The 25,312-nt window shown below is 38.2% G+C and overlaps 2 protein-coding genes across 3 annotated transcripts; both read right to left on the reverse strand.

The window, feature by feature from the left end:
• Nucleotides 1-341: 341 nt before the first annotated feature.
• LOC145774201 (uncharacterized) lies at nt 342-20,293 on the reverse strand. Of its 2 annotated transcripts, XM_082585377.1 has the most exons (19): nt 20,071-20,293; nt 19,467-19,638; nt 18,811-18,906; nt 14,878-14,994; nt 13,978-14,109; nt 12,259-12,439; nt 11,294-11,392; nt 10,475-10,642; nt 9,380-9,462; nt 8,926-9,022; nt 7,751-7,869; nt 7,424-7,519; nt 6,312-6,400; nt 6,083-6,136; nt 5,707-5,789; nt 4,829-4,950; nt 4,430-4,508; nt 3,822-3,902; nt 342-3,513 (listed from the first exon to the last, which is right to left on the reverse strand). In XM_082585377.1, exons 1-19 carry the CDS (start codon nt 20,238-20,240, stop codon nt 3,161-3,163), a joined length of 2,391 nt encoding a protein of 796 aa, XP_082441503.1. In that variant the 5' UTR covers nt 20,241-20,293; the 3' UTR covers nt 342-3,160. The 2 variants fall into 2 exon arrangements, with proteins under 2 accessions (XP_082441503.1, XP_082441504.1); XM_082585378.1 differs by lacking the exon at nt 11,294-11,392.
• A 6-nt stretch (nt 20,294-20,299) lies between these two features.
• On the reverse strand, nt 20,300-24,833 carry LOC145774202 (DNA-directed RNA polymerase I subunit RPA2-like). Its single transcript, XM_082585379.1, has one exon. It carries the CDS (start codon nt 24,831-24,833, stop codon nt 21,417-21,419), a length of 3,417 nt encoding a protein of 1,138 aa, XP_082441505.1. The 3' UTR covers nt 20,300-21,416.
• Between the last annotated feature and the right edge of the window lie 479 nt (nt 24,834-25,312).

Below are 25,312 nucleotides of genomic sequence, written 5' to 3' on the forward strand. Positions count from 1 at the left end.
CATTTGTTCTAAGACAGGATTATGGCCTAAGACTGGAATATTGACCTCAAGTTAAATGTTTTCAAACTATTCATCAGTCAAAATCGTTTGTTTTAGGGTGCAGCCAAAAAGAACTCGATCTTCGACTCCCAAATGGTAAAAATACCCATAATTTAGGCCTCTAACCATTGCAACTACAACGCTATGTTTCAAGAAACGTAGATGATCCAAATGTAGACTATATTTTTCTTGCCTTTTCTCTGGTGGCTGTTTCAATCGCTCTTGCGTGGATAATATTTTGTTTTACGAAATCTTTCTGATATGCTGTGAAATAACATCAGAAGTGTTCATTGCCTCCAAAAGCAAGGGGATTTAGTGCAAATTAAGCCAAAACACCACGATGAATAACATAATAAAATATATTCTTGTTCAAATTAACCACATATGACCAATGGCCTGAACACTGATTTACATCTTTGTAGTAGGGTATTCCACATGTTAAAACTCCACCAATTAGCCTAAACGCGCATGACAAAATTCAAAACCAAATGTTAATGTAGATATTTCGAATTGTAAAGCTGTATGATGTTTTAATTCGAGACGGCCATCCATTACTGATATGATGGATTATCTCACACACTGCTTGAACGTCGGCTGCATAGCCGAGTGGTGAGAACCCTGGAACGGCAATCGAAAGGGCGCCGGTTCGACACAGCTCAAGAGCATGCGTCTGTGTCTTTGGCAGGACACTTAAAGGCATGCCTGAAGGTGGACACGAAGATTGGCTTTCCTGCCTTCCCGTCCACTTAATCTAAATCTTCAACCAAGGTTTACGTCTGGATACGACAAACAAAAACTGCTTGGTCGAGCATGGTTAAGATAATTATCTTATCGTAAGTTACATTACAACGTGAAATTTTACATTAATTTCGTCGTCGTGACTTCTCCGGACGTCAAGCCGATGCAATATTTGTGTCCACTCTTGAAATCATCTCTTTTTACAAGTAGTAGCCTGCCGTTAAAAACTCTAAACAAGTAAGCAGAAACAATCATGAAAAATAAGATTTAAATTGCATGAACATGAACAATCCGCGAGAAAGAGTTGTTTTAAATCAACTCATTGCAGGTTAATTGCATTTTAAATTAATAAAAGTTACAATCCAGCGATATTGTCAATTGTCAACCTTTCAATTGGCTAAGGGAGAGAAAACCCAGACAGAAAATCAACCAGTTTTACATTGATTCAACATATACAAATGTTGAATCAATGTAAAAAACGATTGATTTGCTGTCTGGGAATTGAAGACATCAATAAGAAATACATCTTTCGACAATTTAAACATCTCTGTGCGAGTTACTGATGTAAAGTACTGTAACTGCATTGTACCATGGCAAAACAAATTCAACATGAAAACAAATCAATTAAAATTTTGCTAAGACATTCTGGGGTATAAAAGAATTATAACTGAGTAAAATAAACAAACTTGATCTTTTTGTGCTTAAATCAAAAAGACCAAGCAAGAAAAATTATGACGTTACAATTATACCAATGGAAAGCACAAAATGTAAAATTAGAAAAAAATTTTGAGCAATATGCAACATTCCCACAGCATTGGAGAATTTGTTTGCACGAAAAACAAGTAGAAATCAACCGTATTCTTAAACCGCTCGACCAATCGCACATCACATGAGCTGTGCAACCAAGGTGGGAATATGTAATTCATTAATTGCCCTCAACATGTTACCAGACCCACATATTCTAAGCCGGCTGCAAAAGAAGCTTCACAACGGTCGGAAAGTTCAACAAAACGACTAATCAATTGAAGAAAAAGGTGCAAATTGCAATTGATAAAGTCGGATCACCAATCAACAAGGTCTGTGGTTATCCAACAGTCCTGAAAGTTAAAAAGTGCAGCTTATAATCACGCTCATATAATGAAGCAAACTACCAGAAGGTACCAAAAAGCGATACAAAAAATATCTATTCATCGCAACGTTTGGTTATCAGGTGTGATTGACTTCTTCAGGAGGCTTCATTATGTGAACTACTTGAACAATATTGCTTAAAACATCATGTGAAAGTTAAGTGGATTTAAATATGAAGAACATCTCATGCCTTTGATTCCTTATGGACAATCTCAAACAATCTACGTTATGTTATGATACCACTACATTGCACGTGCATGCTCATGCGCAACGCGGTATAAAAACAGCTCGAAAATTCTTGGCTAAAATGCTTGCATAAATTACAAATAAAACTACACTTGAAAATGCAGGTGATTGCAGCTCGAAAATAAATAAGACTTCAGCTCGTGCGGTTCATATTCCGCATGCCAGAAAAATAATTAGACAGAACAACAGTAAAAAATTAAGGCAGTACATTGACAAACAATCAGCCGTTTAATGTGCTTCCAGTACGCTGTACTATTAATTAAGATTGTGACCAATGCGAGTACCGTTATGAATAAGAAGCATTCTTGTTGCAAGCACAAAACCCACCAAAATAAATTGACAAAGTTATTCGATAACACATTGATCTTGTAAGCAGTGACTGGGTTGTTTAAAAAGATTTTGATGCGGGCAACGAAGTAAAATTCTTTCCCAAAATGCTTAGGGCCTACTGTAGTTTATTAAAAAATGTTGGCTCGGATGGAAACTTCTTTTAGTTTATTTTGAACAGTGCCTATGTTGTGGTAGTTAATAAAACTTTGAATGACAGCCACGAGACCACATTCTTTAATTTTGTTTGGGGGAATTTTGAGCGTTCTGTGATTCTCGTGCGTTTCATTTCGAGAATATAACGAAATTGCTTTGATCTCGAAAGCAACATCAAGAAATACTTTTGAGCCGAAAAGAAACCTAAACAGCCCTGGTTGGGACAAATGACGTTTTCCTGTCTTTTTTGATGAAGTCATCGATTTCTTTCGCTAAATGATCAACATTAAAAGCAATGCAATTTAATTATGGTGTTTAGTTGGATTTTTTTATCCGTGCAACAGAAGAACAAATTAGGTGTGTGCAAAAATGAGAAGTTACATATTCACGCCCATAATGATCCGGAAATGTGAATTTAATCGTCAGAAGTCGATCGAGGTTTGGGTTACCAGTCTGAAAAAGGCACGACTTAACATCCGGGTCACTGGGCGCTGAGCATGAAGTTTGGTTGGTTTGAAAGATGACGTCAGTACTTGGAAGGTTTCTTTTTGCCTTTTAAAATCTCTTTGAAACTTCGGGTGCGTTTAATTTTAGTACCAACTGTACCTTCGGGGACGACTAAACTGCCATTTGCATTAAAGTTCTCTTCCTCTGCTATCGCGGCATGGCCGCCAACCTTTGCCTTTTTCTTTCGCGACATCCGAGAGAAAAGCTTGTTCATGCTCGAGCTCTTCTTCTTTGAACTTTTGGTGAGCGAGTTTTGAGGGACGTTGTAAGGTGATTCCCCACCGCTGGTATCCAGCATCAACGATTGGTCTTCGCTTTCGTTGGCATTCCTTTCAGGCTTGAAGTTCAAACTTCTGGTCCGGTATATTCCGGCTGAATGCACACAAACATACAGTGACTATGACGTCAACAAATACGTCATTGTGTGACGTCAAAACCTCGACGCAAGCAAAAAATCGCAAGTGACTTGAGCAAAACATTTAAAGCAATGCTGACATCTCGATCAGCAAATCAGTTCTTTTTTCCGTTGATTCAACGTCCGCTGACGCTCAATCAATGTAAAAAAAACTGATTTTCTGACTGGGAAAGTAGGCAACCCAAGAACAGACGCCAGAGCTCAATCGATTGGACGGGTTGGTGCGGGTTAATGAAGACGACTAAACTAGGTGTCGCTGCTGTACCTCGCTTCTCGGTGGGTTCTGGGAGCTCTTCTTGGGATTCTGATAAATTCCCTCTGGAAGATTCCTCGTCGAATTCAGACTCTGTGAACGATAAATTTGCCTACTCATTATGACGTCACAAACACGTCGCTCTGTTCGGCCTGCACGGCCTCGCCTGCACACGGGAAGACACAGGCCATGGAAGACAGAGCAATAACAACAAGCAAGGCAATGGTCACTGGTAGAATACGATGGCGCTGCGATGATAATCATACTTTCCAAAATAAAAATATTATCTAAAAAAACGACAATGACACATTTCTTGATATTAATCTCCGTGCTGAACTAAAGTAGATTGATAGCGTCATTCCACAAACCCGGGTGGTAACTGGTTGGCCTATCACAACTAACTATGTCTGTTTTGTCAACTAAATGATTAGGAGCGTCAAAAAGTTATGTAAAAAGTTTATTTTTTTTCTTCCTTTGTTAGTGTAAAAATAACTGAACAGTAAAAGATCCCAGTGACAGCACAAGCAAGCAGCAGTTGCTTTGTAAAACATTAAAAACATATAAAATAAAAGAAAATAAAAAAGCGAAAGTATGCTCAAAATCTCTCATAATGAACTCACCATCAGATGAGAATGAGGTTGGACTTGTAATCGAACTTCCCGTGTCTCTTGAAACATGCTCGTGCGAGGGGCCGTTGGTCTGAAACGTACGTTTACACGTAAATTACGTTACACGTTTACACGTAAATCTTCTCCAAACGAAGAGATCAGTGTGGAAGTTCCTTTGTAGGCTACTAAGACCACCGTGTCTTTCAAGACAAGCAATTCTTCTGCTTCTGTTACACTGGCTAGTACGCTTAAATTTTAAAACGCGTTCAATAAACTAAAACAAAGGCCACGACGTATTTGCCCTTTGAAACTCCTTAGGCATAAAAAAAACAAAAACATGAAGATAATTTAGACAAGCATGTAATTGTACCCGCCGGGATGAACAATGACGACACAGTTAACCATTATCACCTGTTCCACGGTCGTGATGCATATCTTGGCTTTCCTGGCCAGCGGGGACTTCTCGCCTGTTTTCGTCGATAAATCTTTCAGCACCGTTTCCGCGACAGTGCCGGCATTATAACTCACACCAGCTGAACAACAACGCATAGATAACAACGTCATCACTGCATTATTTGAGATGTTCTTCTAATGCTGTACCATAGACAATTAGACATACAAAACAAAGTAACTTCAATGGGTTTAACATTTTAATTTACATTTTAATGTTTTTATTCTTCTGTTTCTCGGCAGCTGATTATAGCAAGAATTGACAGCGATAGACGGCGAAACACGGTGTCTATCGCCGTCAGTTTTTGCTACAACCGGCTGTCGAGAAACATACAGTTGATTTGACGGTCTACTCTAAATGACTAGGGTGGAAGCTACACTGTTATGGTTAGCGAATCGCAATTGCTCGCTGTACTAGTGAGCGCTCAGCCTTGTGCTGATGGCTAAGAAGAAAATCCCTTCTTCAAAATTCTTTTTCCTTCTAATGCAGCAATCAATTGTCACTACATGGATTGCATCGTCAGAGAAATTGCTAATTCAATTTTTGCAAACACATAACGCTGGTATGATTTCTGTGAAGCAGTATTGACATTTTTCTGAATGTTCAGTTTTCTAATGCTATAAAAGAAAACAAACGTCATAAAAACGTTTATCTGGAAAAAAAACGTCAAAAAAACGTCAAGAAAACAAACGTCATAAAAACGTTTATCTGGACAAACGGTCTACAAAATGATGTTTCAATGAGTAAGTGTTGACTACAATAAAACGCCAGTAAATTATTGAAACCATGAATGTTTAACATAAAATAATAGATTGAAAGGATAGCTACAATTTCTCACCATCCCCTTCGTAATTAGTGGTAACGGTGGAAGTAGGACTGTTCGGTTGAGTGATCGTTTGTTGGATGATCCTGGTCGGCGACCTGGAGACAAGTAATGGGTCAATTCAAATTATATACTTGAGTTGTGCAAGCTTGGCTATTTTTTTAAACTAAGCTTTTATGTAATAACCAAGCCAATCAACCGTTTTTTACATTGATTCAACGTCTGGGAATAGTTTGTGCTAGGATAGCTAAGCTAGCTTCTCTTGGGTTTGTTACTTGGTGTTTGATATTTTTTAAACCTTTACATAGGATGGACAAAAAGGCTTAATTTTCGATTAAATTGAAACACACAAAGCATAAAAGTTTTGACTTAAAATGGAGATGCATCTCACCCCTTCACTCTTGTGACCTTCGTGATTTTTGTCTCTCCCGTCCCAGAGAAGGCGCTGAAAGGTCAAAGAAAAACATTCCCAGTTGCTTTCAATAAATAATACAAAAAACACATTGGCACGTAAAAAACAAAACTTTAGCTTAGTTACAACACAATGTAATGATACGAAACCCCACAACTAGTAAAACACTCAAACGATTGTGAAGATTAAAACAAACAAAAACACGTACGGCGAAGGAATGGTGCTGTTTCTCGATGTTTCGTTGTAACCGTGATGATCTCTGGATGATAATGACTGCTCCTCATCGATGCGATCTCTCTGTTAACAAGTTATTACCATCTCAATAGTGCAAATGCTTAATGCCATTATCATTACACTATGCTCTCCGGGGTGGAGGGCGTGTTGGGGACTATAATCGTGTCGTAGAATTTAATCGCTTTAGAGCCATGAGCAAATTAACACAATGTTTATGGTTGAGTATGCAGGCCGCAGGCCACATGCTGGTAAATTTTTTTCTTCTTCCATTGAATAAAACAGTTAAAGCTTTCTGCTAAAGTCTAGCCCCCTTCGCACCTATGCCCACCTCAAAGGACACTCCCGTAGCAGCGAGCTACTAACCTAAACTCCTTCTAACTTAAACCCTGACAAACGGTTTTTCCTATTTTATCTCATTATCCTAGAAAGAAATGTACATCCATCCATATTCACACAGTGTCGCATTCAAGTTAAAACGACCTTGAAGTTAAACAACCCTTTTGGCTGCAGTTAATATTTTTCAGTATTTTTACTTTAGCTGACCTTTCTTCTATCTACCAATATGAAGAGAAAACCATGTACACCGTGTCACGCGTGTTTGCGATAAAATAATATCACTGCACTATTAAGAAAATATCTACTTAACATCTAAAACCTGAATTAATGACTTACTAAATTAGCAAGAGGCGCAGCATCTACATTTGGTGTGATGTTGAACCTTATTCGTCCGTTTTTCCGCTTTTCTTTCCGCCTTCTAGTCTCGTTCCCCATGTGAATGGACTGTTTTCGGTGGCCACGCCTCCTTTCTACTGATTGGTCCCTAATTTTTCGGTTCAGTGATTCGGTTTGATAAAAGTTTTGCTCACTCGGCTCTGATTCTTCGCTAAACGCTCCTAAGCTTTCGCTAGGCTTCAAATGTCGGCACCTTTCCTCTGCTATACGTGCCTCGACTCGTGCCTGCTCAGCAAGCATCCTTCTGTCACGGTGGATTGGTTCGTCTAAAAACATGACGCTACGCTTCGGTGAGTTTCTGAGACGGTCACGCCTCGATAGTTCTTCGTAATAACGCTTTTCACGCTCCGTTACCTCTTGCTTGTCACGCTTGGGAGATTGTCGAGAAGAGCGAGTGTCTGGGATGTTGGAATTCCCAGAAACTTTTTCGTTGTTTTCTGTCACCAACAACTGCCAAAAAAAAGAAAAATTGAAGACTTTGATTGTGTTTTACAAAGTGAATACGATAAACAGAAAACCATGTCTCAACACACAAGCTTGCCTGCTCATGTTTTTTTGTTTTCATAAACTTGTTTGGCAAGCATTATATTAAATTGCATGCGACAAAAGACACCCACGTCCCACATATGAGAAGATCTTTAATGAGCCAATTCATTTGTGCAACTCAAAGCCTAGGCTTACCTTCAGGAAGAGCAGTCCAACCTCAAACTCTTCTTCATCCACCATGGAGATGCTCACTGTTGTGGACTTTTCTGTGTTGATAGTCTCTATGAGGACAGCTCCAGAAGCCAAAAATCGACCTGTACATTGAAACGGCTTCAAAACAACATAAACTGAACTCAAAAAAGCATTACATACATTTGATGAAAAATAAAAAGTTTTGAATATTGAAGCTTCATGGTGCAATATTATCAGAGCATTTTCCCAGACGATTTGTTACAAGGACAACCTTGCCAACTTGGAGTGGTAACAGGAGAGATCCACAGTCAAACTCATGTGACGATGACCCTAGTTGTTGTTATAAATCGAATGTGTATCTTTTTTGCAGCACCTTCCCAGAAATTCAACGTCTGCAGACGTTGAATCGATGTAAAAAATGACTAATTTTCTGTCAGGGATTTTAGAAAATTTTCCCGGGCTGCAATATGAAGCTACTGCAGGATCAATCAACGCCATGGCAATGCTACGTCATTGACACTTGTATCTTCACGACATGCACGAAAGAAGAGAAGACGAACACAAAGTTCAAGTGGGTCAAAAATCTCAGCACTGCCAGCATTAAAACTAATTCCTATAACAACGGATGAAGAGTAGAATCTCTTCTTTGTTGTTGTTCGTCCGAGAGAACAAATATAATTATTTGTCCGAGAGAACGAGTATTGCAATTAACAACATACCGATGTTTGCATATACGCTTGTATTGTAAATCGGAATGGCCCGTTTCGGTGAGTCCGATCCCTTAACGGGGGATTTTTTCAATTTTTTTTTAATTATCGGGTACCGTAGCCTAATTATCATTGCCGTTTTAGGGTTAGGGGTTAGAGGTTAGGAACTCACCGAATCGGACTCACCGAATAGTAGCAGACCCCTTGTAAATAGCTACAGAAACCCAACAAACGTAAAGGAATTGAAGAGGTCTTAACACCAGTAGAGCTATGTGTACAAGAGACAAATCACTGTGTGGTGGGTACCAAGTCCTGCTGCAATAATTACGAACTACTCACAGCTACGGGGCGGCATGACGTAATCAAGCGCACGTGACTCGGTGCAATGCACTAACACTAAGGCAATAATCACAACGCAAAGCTAACGTTACTGAACTGTATCAAAAAGTTAATAAGTTTTTCGGTTCTTACCGCTTGAATCCGCTGAATCTCGAAAGTTGACCTTTAACCTCGACGACCTTGAACTGAGGTCAAAGGTTATTTCTCCATTTGTAGGCATGTCAAAACTCTAAGGAATAACAACAGACGCATTTAGATCCAATTAATATTATCTTTCGCTTCATGTCAGTACATCTACGTTGAAATGACTGTTGTGTTTACTTTGGTAGCCTATTGACGCTGAACCTAGATGCGTTTCCTAATAAACTGTGAATAAAATAAGTTCCGATATACAAATTTTTATGTCATTACATAATAACACTCCACCTGAATGACATTTGAATATTTTATCTACAAAATGAAGTTTTGTCACCCATAGGCTGAAATCCAACACGCTGCTTTCAACGACCCTACTTAAAACAAAACAATGCAATCATATCAATTGCTGCTATTAACGTAAGAAAGCGTCAATATTCAATCCCATCACCTTTCGTTGATGTGGAGAATCAAGCTCCATTAGGCAATGGAAGCGACGAAGAAATCGAATATCTTGCGTGTCCATGGACAAAACTGTAAGAAATGCATGAGCGATTACCAGATGATGCGCTGTTTGGCAATGAAATAAAGCTGGCTACGTTGCGTTCATTCCCAGGCAGCAAAATCCATCATTTGATTCCATACATTACATTTTGAATCCATACATTGATTCAACGTCTGCGTTATGTAAAAGTGGCGGATTTTGCTGTCTGGGATGAAGCATCGTTCTAAGAGATGTCAGATTTAAGCTGGATGTTACGTTTTCTAAGAGATTTAAGAGATGATAAGTAGGATCGTCGTCATCGTTAAATGGGTCACGTAACCGCCTAGCACCAACGACAAAAAACATTCAAGACGTTAAAAAAATAATAAGCACCTTGGGGATCGAACCTATGATGTACTACATGAGATTTGTCCTGTTTGTCAGCGGATTTGTAAACATTCAACTCCGCTGACAAATTTAAAACAACTAGGGCAGCGGTCGGAAACCTGCGGCTCCCGAGCCGCGTGCGGCTCTTTTATCTCTGCGCTCTGGCTCACGTGATACTTTTTTGTACTAGTTCGTGTCACAATTAAACCATTGTGGTGCAATAATCAAAAACCGAATAGTTGCGACAAGGAAGCGCAACAATTTACCTTTGTAGCTACGGTTTGCTTTGCAGCTAGTAATGGTAATTTGTAGCTAGTCAGTATAGCTAAATATTTAATTTTAGCATTACTTGAATAGATTTGTATTGATTAATCCTAAATAATGGCTAAATCAATTAGATGGTGCGGCTAAGAGCAGGTTCTAGTTTGATGGAAACGAGACCAAATGGCTCTTTCAATGCTAAAGGTTGCCGACCCGTGAACTAGTGTATGACTTAAAAATGTGGATAATAGAAAAAATATAAAGAAACAAAAAAATAAAACATACAGATCGTCACATGTTGTTTTTACCACTATCCACTCCTGTTGATAGCAAAGGCACATAAAAAGTTCCTTGAGTATTTATTTCTTTGATTAATATAACCAACAAACTGAAAACGAGATTAAGATTTCCTACCTTTTATTTGTAACTGCTTTTCACGCATACGGATAGGCTTGGCCGGGCCTCTGCTAGACGATGGTACCCTGGTGATGTTGCTGAGAGAACCCAGACTGCCACTCAGGTCGTGCAGCGTGTCCCCGGCCTCTTGGTAGGCGAATTTGTAGCCTTCAGATCTTCCGGGCACTGAAACCAACCAACAACATGTGCAATTATCCCAGACAGCAAATTAATCGTTTTTTACAATGATTCAACGACTGCAGGCGTTGTAATGTAAAAAAAACGGTTAATTTGCTGTCTGGGTATTAGATTTCGACTTACACGTGCTCAAATAAAGGTTGAAATATTATAAGATGACGATATCTCAGACCAGAGCTTTCCAATTGCGGACGTGCTCGATTAATCACGGGACGGTATGGGATATGCTGTACTGTAAACGAATCGGAATCCGGGGAGTCATTTCTCAGGCCCAGCCGCAGATGCAATTCGTCTTTTGAAAGGAATAACTCTACAATTTTAGGATAACTTTTGTTGACCGGGAGCCTGCAAACTACAGCATATCACTTGTCCCAGACTGATTTGTTGACTGGATTCAGTGAATCTTAAATACAGCAAGCGTATAATGATATGTTTCTCAGGGGTAAAACACCACAATTGATGTAGTTTGATGCATGATAAACAAATCTTATACATTCTAAAGTTTTAAGCAATTAAGTGTGTGCAAAAAATTGAAAATGGAACCAAGAAAAATTGACGGTAATATTCCTAAACTACAAAGATGGACGTGAAAAAAAGGAAGTGCCAATAACGAGGGCAGGCATAGTTGCACACGCTCACCGGTCAAAAGTGTGTCGTTCGTCATGCGACGATTCAACATTGGAGGCTTGTCCTTGGAATTACCAAAACTCGAGCTTCTTTTATTGCGGAGGCATGCCACTAAAAATAGATCAGACAGTGGATGACAGTATTCCGTGTTCCATGAATAAAGTATGTAAAAAAAAATTTCGTGAGCAACAATTGCTTTATGTCGATTTACAAGAACCAATCAAACTAATGCGGTAGAAGAACACTCTCTCAAGTGACATTGTTTGACAACAAAAAACATATTTCAAGAAACGAATGTTTCAAGAAGCGTTGTTTCACATATTTACTACACTACCAAGTACGGGTACGGCCAAGTTCACACCAAAGCGAAACGTTTGAGTTTCATTGACTAGCTACTGATAAACTTAGAATAGGTGAGAAACTACACCAGATTTCTACTTAACTGCAAAACTTTTACGGTAGGTCGGATCAGTAAAGTTAATTTTCAGACACTGCAAAGTTTCTGGCAAAAAGAAACTTGTGTTGAAGTGTCGAAAACACGTCGGATCGTGAAGCGGCTCTTCTGATGAGAACAGATAAGCGCAGTTTCGCACCCCGCAATGTCATGGTTAACGTAAGGTTAAACTTCTACGTAATCAAGTTGTATTGATTATTATCTTTTTTATCATTACTACTATATGATTAATCGGGTCTGCTACTATTCGGTGAGTCCGATTCGGTGAGTTCGATTCGGTGAGTTCCTAACCTCTAACCCTAACCCCAAACTCCTAACCCTTAAACGGCAATGATAATTAGGTTACGGTACCCGATAATTAAAAAAAAAAATTGAAAAAATCCCCCGTTAAGGGATCGGACTCACCGAATCGGACTCACCGAATCGGACTCATCGAATCGGACTCACCGAGACGGGCCATTCCGTGATTAATCATCATTATTATCAGTCAGTACGTGGCAATGATCGAAAACACAATACTAACCCTTAACATGTTTTGACAGACCATTGTCTTCCGGTTCCGTGCTGCTGTAACAACTTTTTTCATCGTCCTCAACAAAGAGGAAGGAAGACCCCTGGCTGCTCTTCATCTTTATCATCGAAGAATTGAGATTGAGGAAGAACTTGGTGTTGAGAATGGCTTGTTGTAGGGCAAGTCCAACTGACTGGCAAAAAAAACAGAAAACAAAGTGCATTGAAGTACTTAAATAGCTTTATAAACAAACGTTGCGAGTGAAAATACGCTATTTCGTGTTTGTTTATGACTGAACAGTAATGAATTTAAAAACAAATAAAATACTAGTAGAGTCATGCTTTTCTTGCTGTAAACAATAAACATTGTCAATGACCATTGGTCATGGAATATCTCGGTTTTGAAATTAAATCCTGGTATCGTATTCATTGTGTGGAATTGTGTTAATAAATATGTAGCATAATCTTTTAACACGCGGCTGTAGCAAATGTCCAACAGAAGAGTACACTGAATTCATATCAAGATGAACTAACCGTGACAGAGATAATAAAATGCCCTAATTATCAAACATTTTCCAGATCAAGCAACAAGGCCAGTAAAAGATTGATCTGAATTTGTAGTTTAGCGCAGAGATCGGACATTTGCTACCTGACCAGGATATACAGAGAGATGACAGTTGATATGTGAGGGCAGAGTGTATGACAAAGGAGGTCGTTTTATTATAAAATGATCTACTGCGATGCAAAGAGAGTCTAGTATTGGCGTTAGGATTAACCTCAACTCCAGGGCTGTTGAGAGCATAATTCGGGCCCGGTAGCAACTACCAATGAAATCTTAAACCCCCAAGACACTTCTAAAAAAACGTATCATATCCAAAGAATATAATGTGGCTGTTTCGAGTTTCCAGGCTCCGGGTTTAAACGTACCGTGTGGAGTGTGGGCCCTTCTATCAATGTTACTGCTTAAAGGGGTACTAAAGGAAAAACCTGACTTGGCGATTTTCCACGTTCTTTGTGTTTAACATGCTACCATAAAACGATTTTCAATAAAATTTTGCCCCATTGCGGTCTGACCACCATTGTGCGCGTGCTTTTGTCAGAGCTTTCAAAACAAGATTGGCCTGAGCAACGAAGCGTGCGACTGTAAAGAACGTCATAAAGTCTACGTCATAAAGTCTAGCAATCAACCGATCACGCAATAATTGTTACTGCGGGCGATTTGACTGTAGGCTATGTATGTATGTACATCAAAACAGCACATTTCAACATCAAAACAGCAGACAGTTTGCTCAAAACATCAGATGTGGTAACGTGGCTTTTGTTATTGCTGGACTTTATGACGTATTCTCGAGCTGTGTTTGCACGTTTTGGTCATTTTGAAAAAAATGAAAATAAATGAAACACTGGACTTTGGGCCTTGCCAGCGCCATTGAAAACAAATTTTTTTGGGTAATTGTTTTTGAAATGTATTCTTGAATGTTCAGTTTACTCATTTTAATGCTTAATTCCGGTTTGAAATTTTCCTTTAGTATGCCTTTAAGCCTATAACACTACACGGGACTCATACTGGTGTCGACCAGTTTTGCGTGTAGACCACATACTGTACTGGCACCCGTGTTAGAAGGTGGAAAAATTATCTTACAGTCTAGCTGGCCTAATTAATCCACATCTAACACGAAGAGCAAGCGTGGACACAAGCAACAAGCATCCTGGTTCCATCAGAAAGACTCACCTGAGGTAGGTCTTTAACTTTCGGCTGCTTATGAGAGGAAGTTTTAAACTTAAACCTGATTAAGGGACGTTTGTCATTAGGCACAAGCACCAGGCCAACCTTCTCATCTGTACGTGTCAAAACTGCAGTGCACTGCAAAATTTAAAGAAGCGATCACCGTACTAGTTTGACCAGAGGAGAAAAAACAACATTTTCAAAACTTGAATGATTATACGCAATACGATTAGAGCTATTCGTTACTTTCTCGACTAAAATTGGAAGTAAATTTGCAAGTTCTGTTTTCATTATTGATTGACTTGCATGACCAGTTATAGAGCAGAGAGGAAGTCTTTAACTGATTCTCTTCTGAGCAACGCCATTGTGATGAAAAATTCACGTTTTATTTTTAAAGATTCTAGTCGGATTCTTTGGTGTCACTATTGCTGGTAGCAAATGAAGAGACGTTAAAGATCTGGCAGTATTTTAATTCACGAGCTTCACAAGTTATGTTCTAGTTAGCATTACGGGATGACTGACATTATGATGAGTAGATTACCCAGTCTTCTCATTATGCTACATGCTGTGACGAAAACGAAACTTTTTTTAAACAAGTGAAAATTTCCTGATGAGAACACACGTTTTTATATTCTCTGTTTTATTTCTCTATGGTTCAACAAAGCAAACTCTCCACCAAAGCTGAAAATTTTCCAATGAATTGGATCTGTAATTCAACTTCTTCAAACACAAAAGCCAACAAGAGCTCGGTGTGTCGTCAGAAATGTCCGTATATATATTTTTTTTGTTTCTTAATAATATCAAGATAAATCCCAATGTGTTGCTTAATTTTCTTTACTTGTTGTTTAAGTTAGTAGTCTACTAACACAAACTGTAAATTAATTGATTAGCAGCAAGCCTGCGTACCCAGCATTCAAATTGCGTCACAATGGCTGAATATTTTCTTGCAGGGCCTCTGGCGTCACCTTCCCGGATTAAAAGCAAAAATCCGAATTCCGTTGACTTTAATAAAACCTCTGCATGCTGAAACGTTAAAAGAAAAAAGTCACTATGTGGGAATAATTTTTTATTAAATAGAAGACAGGTAAAGTCTAACTTTCATTTTCAAAGTATATGTTCATTGTACAATGACAATTGGCAACGCTGTGTATTGCCGAATGCCTAGATAACTTTCACTATTAACTGATCCATAAAAAATGCATTGGTCGACTGAAATAACTCGACGTGGTGGTATTAAGGTGCGTCTACACGACGACTGTTTTCTTGCTTAAGCTAGCCAAACTTCTTGTTTCTTTAAGTTAATCGCAGTTTGTGCCGCTTACTTTTAAGAAAATGGGCGAGTAAGCAAGCCGTCGAGAAAAAATACGCTCCAGAGCGAAAAACTGGGCGCTTAAGTGAGTTCTCTTGCTTAGAAATGTTTTTCCCGCCAAAATCTCAGGTCTCCTCTCAGCTCAGTATCCAGACAGGGCAGGGCGGTATCGTTAAAGGATTTCGTTAAGTTTTGATCCCAACCCGTTCTTATTAATGTTGCGGGCTGAACTGGCGGTGACCGTACTCGAAATAGCCCATAGATAGCACAATATTTTCCAATTTCAAATCCAAAACAGGATCTCAGCAGAAAACCATTGCCATTGTACACTGGGGTAATAAAAAAAAGCGGAGGAATGATCTTGCTGGTTGTTACCAGTCACCCACGCTGACACGAAATTCTGTTTCCAACATTTCAACCTCACTGAGGTGTCTGAATGCTTCAATAAGCAGTAAATTGCGGGTTTGCATCCTTCGCTTTTTGCAGCATTTTTTACACAACTTCTGGGAAGCCATGACTGAAAGACTGCAACAACTTCAAATGGTTAAAGAACAGTCAGTTGCTTAGTCTACTCTGCTGTACTTTAGCGCGAACTGCTATGCTTTGGCGCGAACTTTTTAAAACGTGACGTCATTGGGGATTAGATACTCACGTGACCGCGATTCAAGCAAGCAAAATCTTCGTCGAGGTTGCCAGTGTAGACGAAATGAGCTTAATCACTAGCTTAAGCAAGAATTTCTAAGCAAGAACACTTTCTCGTGTAGACGCACCTTTAAGCATAAAAGAGAATTAAGCGCACGCTATGACCATCTTGCGTGCTATTTAAAGCGATACAATTCCGTGAAATACCAATCACTCAAAACAACGGAAGCAACATTAGAAGAAGTTGGTCGGTTCCAAAATTAACAAAAACATAGAAAGAGTCAAATGATACTCTGAAGGTACAAGGACTGACATTGTCCGTGAAACTGAGATATGGGATCAACTGGTAGCCAGTTTTACATAACAACTTTTGTAAGAGCCCAGTGAAACTTGGAACCAATTAGAAGCTACAGGTACAACATAGAAAAAAACGCAAAAATTTCTGATAGAATGTAAAATAAGTAAACGTTTTGCCGTCGGCAGCGTGGCCTAGAGGCTTAGGGAAGTAGTCAGTTCTATGATATTGGTTCGATTCCTACCCTTGCCATAACTTTTTGTTTTGTAATTACCTAACAAAGTTTATTAGCAAAGATCAACTCTTTGGCTAAGTGCTAGAAAAATCACAATGACAATAGCCACATAAACATATTCTGATTGATTGGCGGAGTGACTGGGATCTTACTGGGAATTGACCTGTTTAAGTGGCCACCTGGTCAACTTGGCTACCCTTCATTATCTTGCGTGAAGCATGTTTCACAAAGAAAAGCAACAGCGAATTTCCTTGAAAAAGTTCATCATACACTGGTTGCTTGCAAGATGCAACAGGCAGTAAAACAAATAAGAGACTAACACCTTGCGGAAACGCTACGCAATCCTTCCGTCATTTTCCGAGAAAGAACGAGGTACGGTGCACTGGGCAATACATGGAAAACATAGCGTAGCTAAAAAAAATACACCGAAAATACTTCTATTGTGTATGGTATAACGCAGTGGTTCTCAAACTGGGGTCCGCGGTCCTTTTGGGGTCCGTGAGACAATTTTCTGGGACCGCGAAGCACCTTCCAAAAAAATTAAAATGATCCCGAAGAAAAAAATTTTGTGAAAAGTAAAAATTTTCAGGCAACTTATTTTCCAAACCAAAGGTAAAAGATATATTTCAGTAAGCTGGCTTGGCATCCTCCACACAGTTTTTTAAGCCTGACCTTTCCTTTCATTGTGATAGCCTTTGTTTGTTTCTATGTGACATCAAAGAGTTAGGAGTGCATAGTGGTGACTTACTCTACAACACTCGTGTTTACCAGATCAAGAACAGAATTACGAAACATACTTGACTAAAAAGGAGTTAGGCGAAGTTGATTAAGGCTGGTTATTTTTGCTGATTTAAGTTTTGAATTAAATGCCTTTCCGAACTTTTAAATTTATTAGCCTTAACCAAATTAGCCAAAAATTAATAACTTTTTAACTTTACTAATTGAATTTTTAACTTAAATTTGAGTACAAAAAGTGAAAATGGCTGAGCCTCGAAAAAAATTAGATTCAATGATTCCTATGTTCAATTTGGTTTCACTGTGATACGTTCGGGAGGAGAAGAAAAGCCGCAGTGCGTGCTATGTTGTAAGGTTTTAGCAAGTTCTGCTCTAAAACCTAGCAAGCTGAAAAGACATTTGGTAACACATCATCCAGATCATAAAAACAAAGATGCAGGTTTTTTTTAAACGGCATTTTTTTTAAACGGTTTAGTTAGGTCAAGATTTGATAGCACTAGTGATGGAAGATGGAATGGAAGAAAAATACTGCAGGGTTAAGGGCCTCTTACGAAATTGCAGAAAAATAGTTATCGCTAAGAAGCCTCACACCATCGGAGAACAACTGATCTTGCCTTGTTGCCAAGTTATTTTATCAAACGTTTTGAGAGAATCTGAAGCTCAAAAGCTGAAGCAAGTGTCTCTGTCAAACGACACTGTGAGTAGGAGAATATCTGAGCTATCGGAAAACACTTTGTCGCAGGTTGTGGCAAAGGTACAGAAATCAATGTCACATTGACACCTAGCTCAAAACATGTTGGATGTAATGCATAATATGATAATATCAAGATCATATTGAACCAAACGGAATCAAACATAGAACTAATTACACCCAAGCAGGTGCAACCATTTCATTGACGTGTGCATTTTAATTGCATGTAACAAATAAATTATTATGTACTGTTTTTGCGCTAATTTGCCTTATGTTTTTGGTGGACCGGGAGTCGTTGAAAAAAATCGCAAAGGGACCGTTCAACAAATTTTTTGAAAAAGTTTGAGAACCACTGGTATAACGTGTTTGTCATTTTGAAACGTGTTCAGGTATTTTCGATTGGCTACTTGCGTTTTTTTGCGATATTTTAATTGTCTCAACAATCTCAAACGATCAAGATGTAACCACAATCTGCAAAATTCTAGCAGTCCACAGATGTTCTTCTATCAAGTCTTCTAAATTTGGTTGATATACCACAAATTTACCACATCAATTCATGATGTGCCGCTGACACTTATACCACGCACGAGCGTTTTTCTCATTTTTGAAGACTTCACATGTACCGGTACTGTATCAAAGACTATAACTGCCAACCTATCAACCTGACCTAGCCACCTACCAACCAATTTATTTAGCATTCGTATTGAAAGCATTACATTTATATGCACTGTAACTGTTAGTTTTGGTAGCGCAAGAAATGGTTGCATTAATAGATGCAAAACAAACAAAGCAGCATATTTAATTTTTTAAGGACGCAATAACACAAATCTGGAAATTAGGCCTAAAATTTTTAAGTTGACCCATACCAACCAGACATTTATAATTCCATCCGGCAACCTTGATTACAGATTGTAAAAGGAAAACAAACTCACAAGTTCATTGTTGACTTCGTTAATCGACCGAAGTTCAGCAAGCAATGGCAAGGAAGATTCTTCCCGCAGACCAACAATTGAAGCACCAAAGTGGTTCTGTAAAAACGTCATATTTACGTCAAACAATGATGATGCGAATAGCACTTCTCGAGTTTAGACCTATTCAGCAAATCGGTTGTTTTTTTACATTAGTTCTACGTCTGCAGACATTGAATCAATGCAAAAACGACAGTTTTGATGGCTGAGGAATAGCAAGAATATTTCCGGACATTCACTGCAAGAGTAAAAAGTTTAAACTATTATTGTAGTCCAAATGAATGGCATGAAAACGTTGCAAACATGATATGAGCGTTTTATATCAGGTTACTTGGTGACATTCAGTGCTACAAAAAATGCAAACACGATCATCTACAAAAAGGTGGCATTAGTTACACCAACATTGACAAAAGACTGTTACAACAACAGGGTTATTCCCTTCCCCCACAAAAAAAACAGCATTGAGTAGGCCCCTAATAGATTTCTTGGGTATTTACTTTTTAGGCTCCCTGTAGGCTATCATATTAGGGCGTTATACACCAGACTGATCCTTTAAACAGATGCTTTTCCATCTTAAATAAATGCGTGTAAATTATATAGACAAACATACAAATACTTACTGTTTGATTCAGCAACTGTTCATTCAAATCTTGAATCCAAGATTCTACACACACAGGCAAAGAATCTTCAGATGTCAGAAAAAACCATTTGATTATCTTGTTGGCCCACTCCAGACTATCCAAACCCGCACTTTTTTGATCAGTTTGATGACCATTAGTATTTCTTTTTTTTCTTAGAAAAAAACCAAAAACATTTTAATATGATAACAAAATCTATTAACACAACATGTAGGCCTGTCTAGTCGCAATCATGAAATAGCCTACAATGCTTTCTTTCATAATTTCTACATTTCACAACTTCAAATGATTGAATATGACTTCAATTGAATACAACTTCAAATGATTAAATATTATTTAAAACAAATGGTTTGCACAAATTGTTCTTTTGTTGCCAAAATTTATTCTGCATGGCCTCAAAATCACATGATGTAAGCTAGTGTTCCTCTTATCAATCCAATGACATCATAAAATTGGTTTTTTAATTTCTTCCTCGTACCAAGCGATTCCAACAACAAATGAAACGATCCAAATGCAATAAATCAACACATATTTGTGTGTGGCTTAAACTGTCTCAATATATGACAATTAACTAGACACGACTTACTTTTTCTTCAGGTAGAGCTGATGAACAATTAGAAATATTATAAGAAGAATGACTATTCCATCCAACAGGGGTACTAAAGGTGACTGGAACCAGCCTTCCACATCCGCTCTTGATACAGAAAAGACAGACAGGAGATATTCCAGCAATGTAATGAAGATATCATGCAGCATTCCAAATAATGGAGAGAAAACTTATAAAATTTTAACGTAAGGTCATGTTGATGACAAAATCTAAAAAAAATGGCAGTTACATTGATTGCTTGCTCACATTTCAGTAGACAACACTGCTTTTAGATAAGTTATTGTTGACATGATTGTGTAGAAAAGTAGTATATATAAATACCAGCAATGTAACAAAAACAAAAAACGCTAATTCTTTGTGGTCTGGTTAGGATATTACTTGGCCTTTGCGAAGAAAGAGTTCTCAAGTAGACAATGAAAATACCTTCAGACATGAACATTGAAATCTGGGTTGTCTTATGAGAAACTATAAATTCATTCAGATTCCTTTAAATGTAGAATTAACTAGCAAAATTAAGCTAAATTGAGTCGACCAAACTCCCTCTTATCTTAACATATTAGATACGGTATAGAGATTCACAACAAGCTGTCAATTTGCAAGTTCTAAACACAGGCAATAAAAACTCATAAAAAACTTCAATAACTTTCACAACAAATTTTCCAACATGAAGTGTTTTTTAAAGAATTTGGAAAAACTGGACGAAGAAAAGTGGAAATTGGGTGATATGACGGAATTATGACAAGAGCAAAATATATTTTTACATCATATTTGGATGCCTTAAACTTTAAATAATTGAAAAGATTATCATCATTCTTACACAATAGTTATCAAATAACAGCTGACAGAAAAACTGCTTATTTCGCATTATCTATGTATGTATCCATTTTATGACATCCAGTTCTAGTACAACAAAACAACATAGAATGCACTGGCATCCATTAAATACACTTTATGCTGCTGCAAACACATTAAATACCCAAATTTAAAAAGGTTTCCATATGAACAAATGTACATAATGGCAAGAAATTACCAATGAGCACCATCTATTCCATAAATATTGAAAAAACACATTTTCTTTCACTTTGTCTGTATTTGTACAGTGAATCCCACAAATTTCTTTGGTTGTATTGTAGCACCATGTTAATAAATGCACACATACAAGAACAGGAAAATCTAACAGCAATTTTTAAAGTCAACTTTTTAAATATGCAGGATTTTGTCTTCTTTTTAAAATAAATCAAGCATAGTGGTTATGAATATGCTACAATAATGACATTTAAAAAACGAAGCAGAATACCAATGCCAAAATGAATAAAAGTACCAATTCATGACAGTTTCATGACCGTCTTAATGTTCATTGCAGCTAACTCATTGACAAGATACCGATATGCAAATGGAATGTCAACAAGTGATAAATGATCAGGTGTCTTACACATTTTGCAAGAGCTTCGTATTTGATGTTTATGTTGATCTTTCGAAGATGTTTGATGTTTTTGAAGTGGGGATAACAAACTGCCGCACTTTTCACAAATGTAAGCTTGGACTAAATCTGAACATTGCAATAGGCGATCATGTATGAGCATCGCACAGCCATGAGACAAAAGTGCATCCCGTTCCATCTCACCAAAACGAATACCACCACCCACTTTTCTGCCTTTCACTGGCTGCCGAGTCAGCTGGTCCACTGGCCCAGTCGTTCGAACCTGAAATTTATCTGACACCATGTGACGAAGCCTTTGATAGTACACTACTCCAATAAAAATTTCAGCCTCTAACTCCAAGCCGCTAATCCCACTGTATAAAGTCTCAGTTCCAAAGTAGTTGAAACCAGCATTATTCAAAAGTTCACCGAAATAAGCAATTGCTGGCTTTTCTTCAGTGAATGTGAATGGAGTGGCGTCATAGCAGTGGCCATGCACGGATGCCGCTTTTCCAGCGATACTCTCAATCATCATTCCGATAGTCATACGAGAAGGAAACCCATGTGGATTAAACAGAATGTCAGGAACCATTCCACTTTCTGCAAAAGGAATACTTTCAACTGGCCACATTTGAGAGCAAACACCTTTCTGGCCATGACGACTTGCAAATTTATCACCAATAATAGGATTTCTGGGAACACGAACTGTTATACTCACTCGGCAAAAAATTCCAGTTCCTGCACTATTGCTTAGCACTCGAACAGTGTGAACATAAGCTGTCTCATCATCTTTATATTTCACGACTGTCATTGACCCAGATGTACTTTGAATGTAACTGTAAAAGTTACCTCCTTTGACTAGTTTTTGCCCAACTGCAGGTAGCCCATCGTTACTCAATTGGAGGTCTGGGAAACGTTCATCTTTCTCATCTGTGCCAAAAATTGCTGTGCCAGAGCTTGAATCAACAATCTTTTCAAGGTCAATAATTTGTGTTTTGTAAATACTGCTATGACCAAATCCACGTTCAAAGCTACTTTTGTTTAGAATCATAGCATCTTCCATGTCATACCCTGTGTAACTGATGACAGCAACAACTGCATTTGTTCCAAGAGGGTAATTATCCATGTTTAAATGATCATACATGTGAGGTCGCACAAGGGGGGACTGAGGTGTTTGCAGCTGGTACATTTTGTTGTCTCCTCGATAGTTAATTGAATGACTGGGAACACCCATTGTTTGCTTCCCCATTTGACATTGGTACATGTTGCGAGGTGACTGGTTGTGGTCAGAAAAAGGTGTCAGAGATGCAACGGCACTCAATATTGAATACTGAGTAATTTCTTGATGAGTTGTGAGTTTGTGAGCCTCTTCTGGGACAACACAAATGTCTAAGTACACTTGTTCAAAGGGGCTAATCAACTCAAGGGTTCCAGTGGCCAGATTCATTACTGGACGTACAAATCTGGCAGGATCAGTACAAAGATAGAAGCCAGGGTATTGAGTTGACTTTCCTGTGTATTCTATCAGGCATACCTCCAGGTTTGAAGAAATATTTCCTGAACAAAGAGCTTTTTTGCAGCGTAACTGTTTTTCTGCTGTTTTGGCAATATTAAAAGGTAACCACCCAAGCAAATTCCCATTCATCAAAACAGGATAAAACTTTCCTTGTCCTAAAACAGAGCCAGGTAGAAGCATTCCAACGTCATAAAGAAAACTGAGAATTGTACAAGATGACTCTGAATGGGTGACAACTTCACACAAGTAAGATAAGTGGTTCAATAACCCACACGGTGACCCATCTGGAGTGTGAACTGGGCACAGAAATCCCCATGATTCTGGGAGCAATTTTCTAACAGCAGTTGTGCGCATTTCAGAAAAAAACGCCCCTCTGTGCACAGCTCGAAAATGAGAAACATATCTCATGAAATTCAACTTATCAGCCAAAACAGACAAACCTTTAAATTGCATTAGGCCAAGTCCGGAAGAGGTGTTACAATTTCCTGTTGCAAGAGTATATATCAAAGCATTTGATACATCAGGAACAAATGTCATGCAGGTCTGCAGCAAAGACATACTCACCATAGTTGCTGTTCCAGCAGCACATTTTTTGGAAATCACTCTTTTCAAATTTAATCCCCAAGAATTGAGCAGTTCAACAAGAAACATTTGCATTAAATGCCCAGGGAGCAAAACTTCGTGATTCTGTAGAGAGTCTGCATCATCTGGCATGCATTTACCCATAGCTAAGTCAAAAACTTTTCTAACAAGCAAGCAAAGAAACCTCAACTTTTCTTCATTGGATTTCAAGTGTATCAGAATGTGGTTATCAAGCAAAAGCTTTGCTGCATCACTATCTGAGCACAATTCTGCCATGTTTAATCTATGACGAAATTTTGACCCTAAAAATTTAAGAGCACTTTCATGATCACCAAGTTCTTGTTTTTTCACTTGTCTCAGCATGTTTTGAATGCACCCTTTGAAGTAGGTGTCATCTTGTTTAGTACAGATCATTTCTCTGTAAATCTCAACATCTGAAAAATCAACCAGAGCCTTCACTACCAACATCAATGGAAGATAAAATGGTTGCTTTTTTATCAGAATGCAAACAACACAGGTTCCGTTGCTTAAATAATGAACTATCATTGACGATGTGGTTTGAAATTCTGTCATTGAACGAACAGTCACACCGAATTCTGTAAAGTTGGGTAACTTCTTTTTCCAAGCCTGTCTAACAATTCCTAATGGGTAGTTTCGTTTTGGCATGATAAGCATTCGCACAACTTTTTCATTACCATTGATGATAAAGTATCCTCCCATTTCTTCTTCATCTTCTTGATGATTGGTGAGAGCTTCAGGACTAAGATTGTACAAATTGCAAGCAACAGATTTGACCATAACAGGTACATTTCCAACACATCTAACAATTGTGCCTTGTTTTATACCATCAACACAAACAGAAATTTTAATGTGCAGTTTTCCATAATATGATGTTCCACGCTGCCTGCATTCCGCAGGAAAAACTTGTAGAGTTTTGTAATTTCTGTATTTGTCATCAATCATTGGTTTATCAAGTAATGCTTCTGTGAATGCAATAGTAAGCTTCCGATCAAAAACCATCATTTCTACGGGTGGAACAGCTTCCGGTATTAACTTCACTCCATAGTTAACAAACCAGTTAAAAGAGTCAACATGGGGCTTAGTAAGGCTTTGTAAAGGTTGATGTTGCTCCTCGGAAAATTTAGCTGGAAATGATTTTGTAAGATTTTTCAGTGATGGTTCTGTTGTTGTCGGTAATTTCGACTCAAGTGTGATTGCAGGCATTTTGCACCTATTCAAACACATGAAACCTGTAACAAAAATATACCGTATTATTCTGCTATTACATATCAGACAGACTAAACAAAATTTCTACTTGAAATTTTATGTTTTTACTGTAAACTTATCCACCTTGACAGCACAGTCAGTCAAGAGCTAAAGTTTGTGAACGAAGAAGTGTAGTGTAAATTTGCATTACAAACAACCGCAGCCTATGGCAAACTATCTCAATCTGAACCAACTGCTTGCTGATATTTCTGACTTAGTCTAAGACGTCTTTGTTAACATGTAACAAATCACTTGTGCCTGAACTGAACTAATTGTGGTTAATGCAGGTGGGTCTGTAATTTATACTTCCTAATCATTAGGTTTTCCAAATGCGTAAATGATCCACTATCGGTGCATCTAACCAGGACAAAACACTGCAGTCTGCAATTGCAAATCTTTATCGCCCATTCGCAGTTTGCACTCTTCGTGCTCGGTTC

Source organism: Aplidium turbinatum, chromosome 7 (genome assembly GCF_918807975.1).
Source record: "Aplidium turbinatum chromosome 7, kaAplTurb1.1, whole genome shotgun sequence".
NCBI classification, from domain to species: domain Eukaryota; kingdom Metazoa; phylum Chordata; class Ascidiacea; order Aplousobranchia; family Polyclinidae; genus Aplidium; species Aplidium turbinatum.

Excerpts from the sequence above, each read along its gene's own strand:
- LOC145774201 (XM_082585377.1), bottom strand. The coding sequence starts at position 20,240 with ATGCTGCATGATATCTTCATTACATTGCTGGAATATCTCCTGTCTGTC. Across the intron at positions 10,643-11,293 it reads GAACGACACACTTTTGACCG|TGCCCGGAAGATCTGAAGGC; the intron begins GTGAGCGTGTGC and ends GGTTGGTTTCAG. Across the intron at positions 7,520-7,750 it reads TTGGACTGCTCTTCCTGAAG|TTGTTGGTGACAGAAAACAA; the intron begins GTAAGCCTAGGC and ends TTTTTTTGGCAG.
- LOC145774202 (XM_082585379.1), bottom strand. The coding sequence starts at position 24,833 with ATGCCTGCAATCACACTTGAGTCGAAATTACCGACAACAACAGAACCA.